Below are 15316 nucleotides of genomic sequence, written 5' to 3'. Positions count from 1 at the left end.
TACTAACTGCATTATAAACCAAGCACATTTCTGGCCTCCATGCCTTCAGCTGTGCCATGCTACAGACCTGTTTAAAATTTGTCTAGCAAGCTACGTGTGCAGGTGTCTGGTGTTACTCATCATGAAACTCTGCCACAGGCCTGGAAGCCATTGTGTCTGGCCGGCTAAGCCTTTGCCCTGCATCCCGGCACCAAGGACATTTCTTCTGAGAAGATGCAGGCTTCCCACAAGGGTCTGCCGACAACTTTCAATTTGCCTTTGTGCTACCATGAGAACTTGCATTCTGTTCCCTACTCCTTTATGTTGCAATCCCTTCAAATGTGATCAGAGTCCCACCGAACAAATAAAAAAAAGTTCTGATTTCAAATGAGTAATGGTCTAACATGTAACACTACTACAAGACATGTTTTTACAGAGAGGTAAGAGACTTGATCAAGGTTGCAAGGGAATTCAGTGGCAAAGCTGTGAACAGAACCCAAATCTGAGTCCCAAACCAGTCTTGTGTCACAACTACCACGCCTCTTGCAGGTTAAAACCTGACCCTTCAGTTTATACATCTCTATACAGAAAGGAAAAACATATTTTTTTTGTAATATGGAAGTTAACTTTCATTTGGTTATTAAGTGTCTTAATGTCGCATACCTGGAAAGGGTTGAAGTCAAGAGCTCGAACAGGACCAGAATGCTTCTCTGTCTGCCCAATTACAGGTTCACTCTTTGAAGCCAAGATGCGGTGCACGCTGTACATTGTCAGTACACCATTATCCCCTCCACCAATGATCACTCCAGAGGACTCCGGGGACCCGTTTCCAAAGTTACCCCAGATCAGCTTATGAAACCTAAAAAAGAAGACAATAAAGCTGGCGTAGGCCACAATATTTGGTGGAGGTCAAGACACCCTCTGTATAACCAAAAACCACATTCATGTTCTGACCTATCAAACATAACCACCAGTCTGCACCTTAAATAACCATTTCCCTTCAAAGATGACTGTGGCTTTTATATGGAAAAAAGGTAAATTAGTTTCCTTCCAAAGACTTTTACAGGGAACTTACAAAGGAAGAGCTAGTCTGTCTCTCTGTTTCTCCCCCACTTAAAACCTTTAGGACATCATATGGGATTTGGTGGGTGAACTCCTCTAACCTACACTATATAGAAAATTAGATTATAGGACTATATGCGTTCTTTTCTAGAGCTATTATTTGAAAAATATGTTTACCCACTGTAAAAGTTGGTAGTTACAAATCAAGGCTATGTTTTACACTGGGTCCGAATGTCATCCACACTCATGAGCCTAAGAAATCACCTCGTCTTAAAAAGCTGTAAGACAAGTTTCACTCTGCCTCTAGTCTCTTTATTCAAAATCATTAGCCCCAGCAAATTTACATGATATAGAATGACTGTGCTGACTGACTACCGTGTAAGTTCTTCAGACTTCTCCAATGGTCCAACTTTAATACCCAACAACATTTGTGTCAACAAAAATGTTCAATTCTTGAAGACAGATGTCAACTGATCCAAAAGATCATTTTATATCCCAAAAACCTGATCTTCTCCTCTCCTTTCTTGTACCAGAAAAGCCCTTTTTAGTTCCAGTGATTGATATGTCAGTATGAGTCTCTAGTACCTGTTTGAGGCAGGAAGTGTTCCTTTCTGCTTCATGTCCAGGGAGGGATCCCTGAAGTCAACCTCGAATATTTCCAAGGTGGCATTTGTACTGAAGGATGCATCCAGTTGTTGGGCAGATGTTCCTAGCAGAAGTACAAGGGCAAAACAAGTAGGTACTTTTTTGCAAAAGCACAAGATACAAAACCAATAAGGCACTGTAAACCTATTCTTCATAGTCGACACAACCTTGGTTGTGACTGTTCAAGGAGAGGACATGTTTGAATACCTCATAAAAAGGAACCAACAATTATGACAAAAACTTTGAAAGAAGTTAGAACTTCTTCAAGAAATTCTGGGCACTAGGGTCACTGTTGCACAAATACTTTTCTTTCTTAGAATAAATATAATTCATATACTCTCTTCCAAGCAGCCACAGCTTGTGATATTAAGTCTTTATCTAAATTACAAATGCAGTAGCATCATGAAACCCTGCTACAAGTATGATCCCAAATACTTCTGTATACTGCTCCTCAACCATGACCATATGTCTTCATCAAAACCCCTAAACCTGGTCTACAGCAGAAGTTCTTCAACCTTAGCTAACTAAACACTCCCCAACGACCCATGGACAGCTAGCAGTCACACAGTGGTGGCCTCCTTCCTTCTCCCTAGCTTAGAGAATAAAAGCTAAAAATAGATTTAACATTGCCTAACGGCACACTGCCAGGCAAATAGTGAACCAGTTACCACAGAGGTGCTTTGTAACTGCTTATGGCATGGAAAGTGCCCAAGAGACTATTAAAAAGCAGTAAAAAATATGAAACTATGTGGTTTCTGATCTAAAACAGGCTGAAGCCAAGACCTTTGGTCCAACCAAAAATCTGTCCTCATTAGAGAAACACAAAATAGACTATCTACCCCAAAAATGGTAATGTTGCTTTTAAGACAACAGCTGAACTTTTGTCACTTTCTTTTGACAGTCAGTCCTGGGGGGAAAAAAAAAAAAAAAGGCAAAACAATATGGCAGCGCTGCACAACCCAGGCAGGAGACAGAGCTGATGAGTTCTCCTGTGGGCAGACAACCCAAGCTGTTGGTTCTACACAGACACTAAACTCACCCACTGCCAACTCGGTGAACAGTCTGACTTTGTGCTTCAGGAAATGAAACTATTATAACAATAGGGAATAATGAATAATATCAACGCAATGCCAATTTAAGATTTTGCAGAAATATTGAAAATTGAATGATAACCAAAACATGCAACTTTAGGGAGATTTCTATTATTTGATTGTCAAACCACATAATGTCTGAAAACCAACAAAGTTGAAGTGAGCTTAAATTAACATGATTAGAATGAACTTTTTTTCCCAGACATACCAAGTAAGTAACCTCATTTTAATTTTTATAGCAAGCAGGTGTTGGATTTCATACAGACTTAATTAGAAGTTAGAATAAAAAAGCCATGTATTCATCCTTTGAAAAAAAAAAAAAATCACTGGCCTTTAAGGTGTCAAAGCTGGCTATACAAATAATCCTCTACAGGTCACTTGAAAAAACAATTAAGGCTGTAATGTTTTCAGTATATTGCTTGTAAGTTTTCCAGAGATTATTAAGGTGGGAATTGTTGACAGTTAAAGTCAATACAACTCTACATAAAATCTCTCTGTGACTCATACTTTAATTTTCACAAACTGTGAAGAACTTTACCTGTTGCTAGATAAATGGGGTGGTTGTTTGCTGGACTCCATGCCTGGACAGCTGTTCGCTCAATTTCCTTTAGCTTCATTTTCTAGGCTCTAGAAGAAACTTCACACAGTGATTAGAATAGCAGGACAAAGTCAAAATGAAAATAATCACACCAGTAACGAAATATCCCCCTTACAAACGTACCACAAGGACAAATTGCTCTAAACAGGCAGAAGTTACTTGTTACTTCCTAAGCTAGTGAATACAGTTTTCACATGAATGAATTAGTGTATTTTAGAATTAATGAAAAAAACCCTAAACAATCACAGCTGTCTGATCCCAGATTTTCTTTCATATATAGCTCTCTTTTTCATACACCTCCATTACATGAGAGTTTCAGTAAAAAGAAGGGGATCCAGATTAAACAACATACTCAAGTCTTCAGTCCAGGCTGGTTTAAATCAGCTGCAGAAATTAATTTAAAAAAATGTATTTGCAAAGCAGTAGTTGCTCCCCCTGAACAAGCTGATGTCAGTATACACATAGGTAAAAAGGGAGCAGAAGGAATCTCAGGGCAGGCTAAATTCCAAGCAGAAAAGTGACGTGGCAACAGAACACAAAGTGCAACGCTATCACACGCCAATTCAGTTAATGTACTTTGTTCTCGTTACTCTGAGAAGCAAAAGGAAAAGATTCATTTGACCTTTTCCTCGAGTTTGCAAATGGTAGGAGGCAAGAAGAAGTGATCCAGAAATAATTACCAGGTTTCAATCTCAGCTCTGACAACAATTCTTTTTATTTACTCTGGATAGACCAACTGACACCTGCAAAAAGGGAACACAGCTTCCCTATGTCACTGGAGAGAGATTAGTTGGGCAATAATGTAGCGGGATAACTGAAAGTCAAACAACAGCAGGCAGCCAGAAGGTTGCAAAACTGAACATAAATACAAATTATGGTTCCATGTAGGATCCTGTTCTTGCTGAGGAGAAAGTACCCAGTACTTCTCCATCCCAGACTATGCCCAGGCCTTCTAGACAATGTCAGTAACATAAATGATGTGCAGACATAACACACAGGCTAGCGGGGTCACTCTCATGAGCAGTTCCTGAACATTTCGAGCCTGGCTGCAGTGCAGTCTTTTAATTCTTGCTAAACTGAGCTGCTAACTATGCACTCAGATGATATCATGCTGAATAAAGTAAAACTGTCAGCAGGCAGCACAGCAAAACACTCTCCACCTTGCCGGCTCACTGTGATCAACCTCTCCCGGTTACTTGACACGGTCTGTGTTAGCCAGGCTGATGCCTAAACCAGAGTCGGCATCACGTGGCCCTTTCTTCAGATGCAGGGCTACAAGGGCCAGTGCTTCAGAGCTTGGCCTTACTCAGGCCAGAGTACGGATGTTTACTTGTAATCAAGTTCATAAAGGTAGTTTGCTGTGGCCAGCCCACTGTCTGGTCAAACCATCAAAAAAAAAAACAAACAAAATGCACCCCGGTTTTGTAAAAGCTTTACATCATCTTGTGGCTCATGTGAAGCTATGGCCTCCTCAGGCCCACACGAAGGGGAATCTGCTCAGCATTGCTTCTTGGGCTTGGACCTCCTGGCTAATAATTCCACACTCCTTTTAGGGTTTCTTCTCCACCACCAGTCACAAGATAAGGACTTCCTCTCTCCCCCCCCGTGCACTATCAGGATATGCTGTTTGTTTAGAATTTATTTAATGCTTTTTAGCGTTAGTCTGCAGTAGTATCTCCCAAAGCTCGAAGTGCCTATTGCTATTCTCACATTAAACTTATCCTAACTTAGCTGAGGCCCAGAACTCTTGTACAGTAAGACAAGTGCAACTATTTCCTCATGCAGACCAGGAATACAGGCAGAAAGGTCATCTCCTCCTCATCACCATAACAGATCTCTAAAGCTTACTTTCTTGTCTTCCAGCACACACTTTGTGGAGTACTCATTAGGGCTCCATCACATTTTCTCTGCCAAGAAGTTGTAGAGCCTACTCGTCTGTCTCACATACTAGCGCAGGAACACTGTGCGAGTGTCTTCTCTTCAATGAAAATATCTCCAGGAGGAGTCAGATGAACCTGCTAGTAACAGCCTACTGCACAAAGCACCACTTGACTCCACTGATGTGGGGGAGCAGGACAGCTGGTATGTTCCTTACCACTCCCTTTCTTGCCTCTTCCTCCTCCAGTTACAATCACGGGAGCTGGCTGTACACACAGGCCTCACTGCTTCTTGGCTTTTGAGAGGGCAACTCCCCTGCAAATGTTATTAGACAATGGCCAAGAGACCTCTTCCCTCTAATACACAAACTGGCAAGGAAGCAGTGAAGAGCACAACCATCACAAATGTAGCCAGGTGAACAGTACAAGCTCCCACTCCTTACCCTCTGTGCTGGACTGACTGCAGGGCTGGGACAACTTGCGTTTAACACGCTAACAAAGGCAAAACACAAAAAAATGTGCAGAACAGTATTGATCAATCATCCTGCTTTTCTTGTCAATGAAGCATTTTGCATAAGAAAGTCAACATTAGTGTTCTCTTTTCACAAACTTAAGTCAGGACAGAACGTGAACTTAAAGTGTCTTGCCCATGAAAACTCACCCAGACATGGGAAAGGAAACAAGGCACCATTTAGAGTGGCTCGATATTGACAGAACAACTGAAGAAGTGCTGGATCATAGGTATTGAACAGGTACACTGTGTCCCTGGTCCTCAAGGCCAAGCAGCAGTAGTGCCACCAGACTTAAGAAGGCCCACAAGAGATGCAATAAGAAGCCAAGATACCACTATCGCACCATCTCTTAAGCACCCCCCATCAGCTCAGCTCCATTGCATCTGAGGTTCTGCAGGGATGCAGCTGCACCTCCTCCAGTGGGCTCTGAGTTTGGAAGGAAAAAAACCCAAAACCTGCTTTGAGTCTTACTTTCAGACTTACTTTCAGAAAAGCGATCCTTCTATACAATGTGCACGTCTGTATCCAGGATGGGACTCAATATCCTTAAAGCAAGAAAAAAATCCCCAACCCTTCTTTAGCAACCTCTTGTGGCTGTCTGAGGAAAAAATCACATGCATCGGACTCTTCCGTAGGAGAATTTTTTAGGGAGACATTGCCACCTGCTGTCATCCCCCAAAATAGCATCTAAGACTTATGAAAAAGCCCATGCTTTTCTCAGGACCTCTAATTAATTAATCATGACAATTCCTCCTCCTCCTCTAGACATACGATTACAGATCTAATGTATTAACGAACCTTAGCCCCAGCTGGAGACACAGGACAGAAGCAGCGTTTCCCCACAGCCTCCCCCAGCCGTGGTTTCCTGCACAATGTCCTTAAAAGGTAACACTGTCTGTAAATCAAAACCCAGCCGGTCAGAGCACTCCCCACCGCTGGGAACTGGAGAGCACACAGCTGAACAGGGAAAAGTAAAAGCACGTGCTCTCAAATCCTGATGGACCTTGCAAACGATGCTGGCAGAGGAAAAAATTCCTCACCTATGCTAACCTGAAATACTTGTGGCTTTAGAGTACATTGTAAAAGGCTGTGGTTGCTGTTGATAATGATAATGAACGCTCGTATCACTCTAGTCAGGCCTTCTCTCTCTTGCACCACCCAAATACTGTCAATCAGAAATACCCTCCTACTGACTTTCCCAATCCTCCTCCTGCCACTGGGCATCCAATCGTTCCTCTTTGAACAGTTCCTGCTGATATTGGATTTCCAGCACAGCACACAAAGTTGCTGATAGCCTGATCCCCCTCAGCTAGAGGTGAAACTTGGGCAGAACAGAAAAGACTATCCAAGGTCACCCAAGTGACAAGCAGCCACCCTAAGAATTGAAAAAGGCATCTCAGCCATGACACAATGGTTAAGGCAGAAACTGTCCTACAGTCTCCACATCCCAGCATCAATTTGGAATCTTTGTACTGCCCCTTCCCTTTCCATTGCTCTGACGCTCTCCTTTTGCAGCTCCCCAACACCCTATAGCCAGGCTGTTCTCACAAGTGCTTATTATAAACCCCGATTACGGAAGGCAGAAGGCACTGAGACGCTAATCTCAGCTAATCATTGCTGCTCGCAAGGTGGGGCTGATGCAGGGTAGGGCTCAGCACATTCCTCCATGAAGCTCCCCTGGTATATAAAGAAACTACTTCTGCTCTGAGCGCTTTCAGAAGCTGTTGCAAAGTGCCACAGCGCTGTGTGGAGGGGAGTGCTCACACATGTATCTAGTCACCTTGCTCTCCACAGTAGCGTTTCGCTGCCCGACAGCAAAAAGGAGGGAAGCTCTAGGAAGAAAGCACTGACCTCGGCCACCGGCTGTCACAAAACAGGCTCTCGGCTACGCCGGAGGCCCAGCTCAAACGGCCCGGCTTCCCCCGGCGCCCGCTGCCCATAAGCTGTCCCCCGCCAGCAAAGGGGAAGGGAGCTCCGGGGCAGAGGGGTGGGGACGGAGCCACGGGACCTGGGGACGGAGCTGGCACAGCGGCACCGGGGTGGGCAGGGCAGCAAAGCCGGCCTGGCTTGGGGGGGGTGAAGAGCGGGGCGAGGGGCCCGTTCCCGGCGGGGCTGGGCCGGCCCGAGGGCGGCTCCCAGGCCCGTGCCCCCGGTGACGGGGCGGAGGGGCGCGATGGCCGGGGCCGGAGCAGCCGAGCGGAGGAGGAGGGGGCGGGCAGCGGCCCTTACCGGCTCCCTGGCCGTCCCCGCCGCGCCGCCGACCCAAGCCCGAGCGCCTCCCGTAGCGGAGCCCTGCCGACGGTGGCCGCCGGGAGCCGAAAAGCCGCCGCCCGCGGAGCGCCGGCGTCACCCCGCCCCCGCCGCGCCTGCGCAGCTGCCAGCCCCGCGCCTCGCCGCCGCCTTACCGGCAGCGGACACCGCCGGCCAGGGAGCGGGAGCCCGTCACCGGTGGGGAAATTGGCCGCTGCTGCTTTGGGGGGTGTCCCGAAAGCGCGGAGGGGCTGGTTTCAGCCCCTCCTTAGCGGGTTGGGGGTGTCTTTTCCTCAGCCGCGGCACCGCGACCCTGGCAGCAGCCGGGGCTAAGCACAAGGCTCCCCAGCCAAGAGGCCCTTCGGCACCGATCCGCCTTTAAGATCCTTGGATTTGTTCCGTCCGTTAGTCCCAAACGGCTGACGCTGCCAGCCAAGGGACGCCTGAGCCAGAGCCGGGGTCTGCAGCCTCTGCTCACCCCCACAGAACTTTCCCTCAGATGCAGATTTAAGCCCTCTGGAGAGGACACAGCACACAGCCTAGGAATATGTTTGCCTAAAAGCATTTCAGTTGCCAGGGAAGAAAAAAACAAAAACCACCAACAGAAAAACACAAAAAAAACCCACCACAAATGGGCCCAGACCTTTTCCCCCTCACCTCTCCCCTGTTTTGAGAAAATTTGCCTACGCTAGAAACTCCATTTTTAAGGATTTCTGAGCCACGTTCTCTGCCCAACCCATTCTGCCTTCCCCATGAAGAAAAACACCAGTAAATTCCGGTTAGATACAGACCAGGTGTGAATGTCGCCCGAGAAGGGGGCAGCAGCAGACACCGCTGTGGTAACACTGTACAACGAGCCGGACAGGCCCCAGCCTGCCTCCCTGCAACCGCTGCTTTACTAGTGTACATACACCAGGATAGAGCTCCTGCTACTGCTCCGATCATTTTCGTCTCACTTCCAAGTCTCACAACACTGTATACAGTGCTGTCACATAACTGCTGCGTAATGGTAATTCCCACTCAAGTATCCCTAAGGAGTGTTTTCCCCTGCAAAACACTTTATAACAGAATTCAAGGTCCCCACAGCTCAAAAGATACTCTGAAAACCCTGCTGGGGTAAAACATCATTGTCTGTAATTTAAAAGTAAGCATTTCTGTAACTAGAAGAAGAGGTGACAGCTTACAAAAGCCAGGAGGAATGGTGATTGTTCCGCACCTCCAAAGAGGCTAGTTTTATTTACACATACATATTTGTATGTCCTAGCATTCAATCATGTAATTCCCTTGAACATACACCCTTATGGAAATGCCTACACGGAGATCAAGCTAACTGTCCTTTAAAATCTGGGGTTAAAAATCTTTACAGATTGAAAAATTGTGAATCACCATCTTCAAATACCTCCTTCTCTTAAAGCACAAAGCTATGAGTCATGGCAAGGTGTTGAGAGCAGAGCACAGCAGCCAGTTTATAGGACGCACCCAGAAAAGCCCAAGGCCTTAACCTTCTGTGATCATCCACTCCTGCAGCCAAACAGCCGGGTCTAAGGCATTGCACAGGGGAGCTGAGAGAACTTCCACTGTAAATCAGTACTGAAGGTACCGTCTCCTCCAGTGATAAGGCGAAAAACTTACGTTAAGGAGAAAAACTTACATTAAGGGAAGAGCGGACTGGGAAAAACCTAGGAGCTTAATAAAATTGTATGTATAACTCCCCCAAGCAAACTGATGATGAAGCCATAGGAGGTCCTAGACCAGTGGTTTGCAACAAGATGGGCAGACTCCATGGGTCAGGTGCAATTCCAACCCCGGTGGATGAGCTCAGGCCATACAGGAGCACCTTGGGCATCCGTGCTCTTCGACCAAAGCCCAGGCACAGCAGAACAGGTCTGGCCAGAGCCGGACTTGCCCAATAGCCTTTTCATACCACCACTGTCCACAGCTCTGCTGTCAGCGTCAAGCTATACACTGCAAAGCTCTATGCCTCACCAGTGCTCCCTACTGGTTGTCCAAGCTCCACTTAAGAGGGCATCTAGATCAGGAAGAGATCTAAGCCAAATCCCAGTAAGGGCGGACATTTATTCTCACGGTATGAGGCTCCCAAGCACTGTCACTTGTCAGTCTGGTTCTGCCTGTCATTTCACATTAAATGATGACACTAGTTCAACTCCAAGCAACGCCTGCAGTAAGCCACTTGGTAACAGGCAATATCTTCTACATAAACAGGGTTAGCTAAGGAATGTTTGTGCACAAGGTACATAAACTAGCCGCAGCCCGAGGACCGCACTCGGAACTTTGCCCCACAGATACTAGCCCATTTAGAAAAGTGGCAAAGGTCATGCAATTTCATTGGCCACTGTTCAGCCTTCTCAAACCAACACGAGACAACTAGCACAGTAGGTATCATTGATATATTTCACCGCAGTAAGTGGTTGAACGCTGAAGAACAAGCATTAACACATGCCACAGTGAACTCTAGAGAAGACGCCATCCCCAGCTGAGCTGACAGAGGAGAAACATAACACTTCAACAGCTTCAGATTTCATAGTGCGTCACCACTGGTGGCTCTTTATTGGGGTCTCCTCCTTTCTCCAGATACAGGTCATTGAAGGGATATTGCTTCGGTCCCTACAAGGAGAGATAAAGAGTAGCAAATTCACCACTTACCAAGCACATTAAGGCGCAAGGGGAAAATGTCTCATCCAATCCCACCCTCACCCAAATCAATGCTTGTCATTTACGACTTAAATTTCTATTGCTTAAGTGCTTCAGCAGGAATATTACAGTACAAGGAAAGTAAATTTAGAGATAGAGTTCTTTGTATAAAACCATGTCCTTTAACAGAAACATCAAGGTGGTCTTGCACTGAATCTTAACTAACAGTTCATCTCGCAGCATGAGAATAATATATTGCAAAAGCTGTTTCTGGATTCAGATGTATTTTTCAGAAGTACATTCCAAATGATCCAGATCATGAGATATAATTAAAAACACAGGGCAAGAGAAGAGAAAGCATCTCCCTCGAGCAGATGTACACAGGGAAGGAGAATACCGAGACCAAAGAAGGGATAGTGCGAGAAGCATAGATTAAAATTAGTTCCCTGAGAACAGGAACTGCTCACTACGAAACAGAACCTGTGAGCTGAGCCAAGCCAGTCAACAGAACAACTCGGGCTTGATGAGGCCACAGGACACCCCTTGCCCCACCCCCTGCCAGCAGCAGGGTTTTGCACTCACACTCATCACTCAGCTTCGGCAAAACCACTCTTCTAGGCATCGGCAGTGACAAGAAACACTGCTACTTTTATTCCCTTTACCCAAGGGTGTGACTCACCACAGGCCTGTAAGATGGATAGATCTCTCCAACAACAAACATGATCAGCATGGTACTCAAAAAGATAAGGAAGTGTTTGCGCATGGTGTGCCAGGGAACTGGAGTGGGGGATGTATCAACACGGTTCCGAATATACATGTCAAAGTCCCAGTGCATCTAAAGAAGAAAGGAAAATGGCAGCACATTTACCAACAGTGCTCAAGCTAGTTTTATCAAGGGAATAAGTGCTTTACAGCATTCACAAAACTGCCAGAAGCTGTTTCATCTCAACCTCACAAGTGGAGATAAAGCCACAGAGGAGACAAGTGATTTACCTACAGTCACAGCAAGTTGTTGCTTACAGTAAAACTCAGGACTCCAAATTCCATCCTATGCTTATACCAGGCAATATGCTTAATTATAGGATAGCAGCAGCTTTTATTTATATAAATTATCACTCCACCTTAGATTTGTTGAAAAGAAATGATATAAATTGGTACCTTCATTTACAGCAGTTCAGTCACATACCCAAACAGAAGTAGCAGTGTTATTTCAAGCAAAGAAGCATCTACCTGCCACTTGGAAGGTGGTTCCTCAAAATAGGCAGAGCACCTCCCGCTGCTACTCCATGACAAGAGCAGAGCTGGTAGCAAACTAATGCCCTTCCTGATTGAAGCAGAAGGGCATTTAAGCTTCTGCCTTTAAGTACACATAAGGAAGTCCCAAGCATGTTCTGCCTATAGTCTCCTTTCACATTAATGAAAGCAGAGAACTCATTAATTTGCAGCTCAAGTACTGCCTCCAGCTCCCCAGCTTTCCCCTTTGCACCCAGAGCGCCAGACTGAGGAGAATTCAGTTGCCTAAACAGAGGCATCTGCTGACACCCGGAATACACCAGTATATTCCACTTGGTCCCCTGCTGCCAGCTCCACGTACAAGGGTACGTATACAAGCCTTCCTGTACCAAGCACCACAACAACACAGAATCACTGCCGTTTTTTTAAGTGCCTTTTAAGTCATTACAGCGTGCACTTTACTGTGGTACTCATGCTATGATGCTCTGGCATGCTTATACTATGATAGTAAAATACTACGTTTACATAATCTCTACTTTGCATAAGGAGAGCTCAAGTCAGTTATCAAGTTCAGTAATCACCGTTAGTTTGCAGTCATTCACTAAAAGACCCTGCACTAACTGAAAAGTTACTCCTGACAAGGAGTTTTAGGAACTTAGGTTTTGAAAGTTAACACAGGTGCTCTAGTCATGCATTTCTCTTAAGGGTATCTTGCAAACTTTCTTCAGAGAAAACCTCTTTATATGTATTCTACCCCAAAACAACCGTGGAGTAATAAAGCAGAAATAGCCATTTCCATTGTACTAAAAACACTTTATTCAAACAATAGCTTCTTTGCCAAATGATTCTGAACTAATCTCTCACACTGAGTCAGATCAGGCAAGGAAAACGGATGAGACTTTCCTCTTCTTGTAAAGTCTCCCTCCTCGTATGTAATAAGATGCTAACACTCCTCAGCACTTTCAAAATATTTACCATGGCAGCCATAGCCCAAGTTTCCCTCCAACTGACTGCCCCTGCTGGCACAGGCAACACACACCTGCGCTTGGAGATGCAATCACACAAAGAATTAAACAGAGAGCACTAGCAAGATGTGCATGTTAGTATTTAGTGACAGTAATATTGTAGTCATAAAGAAAAGTGCTACTAGCATTCCTACCGGCTGTCCCCAGTTATGCCTCATGTCTGGCTGGTCCCACTGGTACCAGGGATCTCTCTCATGAAGAGACTTATTAGGGAGCATGGGATAGTCACCATACCTGTGAGAAGCAGACAAAAAACCCCCAAAGACAGAAGAAACCCGTATTAATTTAGATACATTTCATAGGACATGCTATAGGATAGGGCTATAGAAATGGAAGACTTAACATTACTTTGTTTTTATAGCTCCTATGTATATAAATCTTTTAAATGCATACATACAACTAGCACAACAATCACCACCTTGTAACAAACAGCGTTCCTCAAAGTGTCCTTTTCTGGCAATACCAGCCAGAAAAAAATGCAAGCTTAACTGAAATGCAGAACCCCAGTTATCTAGCATTTTGCACGTGTCAAAGCATTCCCCAATATTTAAATACCTCCCAAAATCTTTACTTCAGAGATGTCTTTCAGTTCTTCCCTCTTAGCCTTGCAGTACAACAGCACATGAAGTCTCTCACGCAGTATTTTATTCACACGTGTCTCCAACTCATTCTCCTTGTTTCAAAGCTCTGACGCGGGCCCTCAAAGCTCTAAGCTCCCAGCACCGCATCTCCAGGCATTCAACTGGGACTACCAGCCCTCAGCACTCCCCACTAGGCCGGGAGGTGCCGGCCCTGACCTGCTCCCCGCCTGCCGAGGGACGGGACCCCCCCCGGCTCACCCGAAGCCGTCGTCGGGGTAGGGCTGGTAGTCTTCCACCCGCATGTTGTACTTCTTTGCGGCGGCTGCCCGCTCCTCCGGCGTCCGGGGGTACGGCCCGGGCATCAGGTCCTTTGACATCTCCGAGGCTGGCGGGAGAGCAACAAATCCGGGTGGGCGCGGGCCCCGCCGGCCCCCGCAGCCGGGCCGGGGAGGTCGCGCCGCCCTCGCACCCCGGCCCCGCCGTCACCGGCCCACCGCCACAAGGACACCCACCCCGCCGCCGCCCGAAGCCCCCCCACTTCCACCTCCCCGCTCACCCGCCCGCGCTCCCGGGGGCACCGCCGCGGCGGCCCGCGCCGCCCACAGCCGGGCAGCCGCCCGCTGCCAGAGGACACCGCGGAGCCCGGCCGCCGCCATCGCCTCCACCACGCAGGCGCGGCCGACGGTGGCCGGTAGAGACAGAAGGGCTCGGGGCGGGGCTAACGCGGGGGCGGGGTCGTGGGCGGAGCTAGCGAACGGGGGCGTGGTTTATGGAGGGCGTGGTTAACGCGGGGGTGGGGCCACGCCGGCCACCTCCTGCGCCTCGGGTAACAAATCCCCGTCCAGGGCGTTAATGAATCAGCCACTGTTATTATAATATTGACATAAGAGCTAATGGGCAGCGAGGGCATCAGTGCGGTATTTCTGGTCTGAAGCCGGGTAATGGGAATTTACGGCAGGTGTCACCCCCGGGGGGCGGGGCAGCCGCCCACGCAGCAGCCGGGTCGATGCTCAGCCGGGTCGATGGCGTGGCTGGCCACCTTATGCAAATTGCCTTCTTTGTATCAGTATCAATATTATTAAAGTTAATACCCAAATGCAATCGTCTTATCTCCGTGGAGCCAGGGAAACGCGAACAGCTGAAACGGCCTGTTAATTTAGTGATGCTACCCCTCAAACATAAGCGATATATTATTGTAGATAAAATCGATACGAGCATTAAAGGATTTTGCAGTTTACTTCATTATGTAAACTCTGTGGTAGTTGAACTCATTTTCCTTCAGTTATTCACATCAGCCATAATGGGTTATGTCTCTATAACGATCTACATTATAAACCTTTGCAGCTCAAAAACTATCATGGAGAATTTGTCATTAAACTCATTCCTTCTAATAACAACATTAATTGTAAACCTACTAATTGAATGAAGATAGCGATGAACCATAACAATATATCTGAGCTGCAGCGTGCCTGAGGGGGGGGCATTGTCACAGGCCAGAATACGATCCTTTCACTTATCCCAAAGAAAGGCCTCCTCGTGTCGTTTTAGGGACGATGTCTTAATTCAGCCAACTCCCTTACAACGGGGTGTGCAGTGAAGTTAGTATGTCAATTAGTTATTTAATAAGGTTACTAACTCAGAGCCCAGCCCTCCAGTGCCGAGGCTGTTTGGTGTTTGCCGTGGAGCAGCTCTGGGTGCCTGTCCCAGCCCTGTGGCACTTCAGGGACAGCAGTGTCACATTGGAAGTGGGGACCTTGGGCTCCCAGCTGTGCCATCAGTCTGGGCTGAGACCTTGCTGCAGGTTGGGATCG

At 46.7% G+C, this 15316-nt stretch overlaps 2 protein-coding genes across 11 annotated transcripts in view; both read right to left on the bottom strand.

Moving 5' to 3' along the window:
• SEC31B (SEC31 homolog B, COPII coat complex component) overlaps positions 1–8097 on the bottom strand; it is a 35875-nt gene extending 27778 nt beyond the window's left edge. For 3 of the 10 annotated variants that reach the window (XM_074590060.1, XM_074590068.1, XM_074590070.1), the window contains exons 1-4: positions 7994–8074; positions 3316–3414; positions 1627–1750; positions 643–838 (exon numbers count right to left, since the gene is read on the bottom strand). In XM_074590060.1, coding sequence (XP_074446161.1) covers positions 643–838; positions 1627–1750; positions 3316–3394 — 399 coding nt within the window. In that variant the 5' untranslated portion in view covers positions 3395–3414; positions 7994–8074. Of the gene's footprint in view, positions 1–642; positions 839–1626; positions 1751–3315; positions 3415–6247; positions 6310–7544; positions 7590–7615; positions 7632–7993 lie in introns of those variants that run through there. The other 7 variants (XM_074590061.1, XM_074590062.1, XM_074590064.1 and 4 more) reach the window with 7 other exon arrangements.
• Positions 8098–10407: 2310 nt separating this feature from the next.
• On the bottom strand, positions 10408–14216 carry NDUFB8 (NADH:ubiquinone oxidoreductase subunit B8). The gene is made up of 5 exons (XM_074590071.1): positions 14062–14216; positions 13764–13890; positions 13059–13158; positions 11346–11501; positions 10408–10639 (listed from the first exon to the last, which is right to left on the bottom strand). Exons 1-5 carry the CDS (start codon positions 14159–14161, stop codon positions 10547–10549), a joined length of 576 nt encoding a protein of 191 aa, XP_074446172.1. The 5' UTR covers positions 14162–14216; the 3' UTR covers positions 10408–10546.
• Between the last annotated feature and the right edge of the window lie 1100 nt (positions 14217–15316).

The sequence above is a fragment of the Larus michahellis genome, chromosome 6, assembly GCF_964199755.1.
Source record: "Larus michahellis chromosome 6, bLarMic1.1, whole genome shotgun sequence".
Lineage (NCBI taxonomy): Eukaryota > Metazoa > Chordata > Aves > Charadriiformes > Laridae > Larus > Larus michahellis.
The sequence above is the reverse complement of the archived record's forward strand: the minus strand, read 5'-3'. Positions and strand labels throughout refer to the sequence as shown.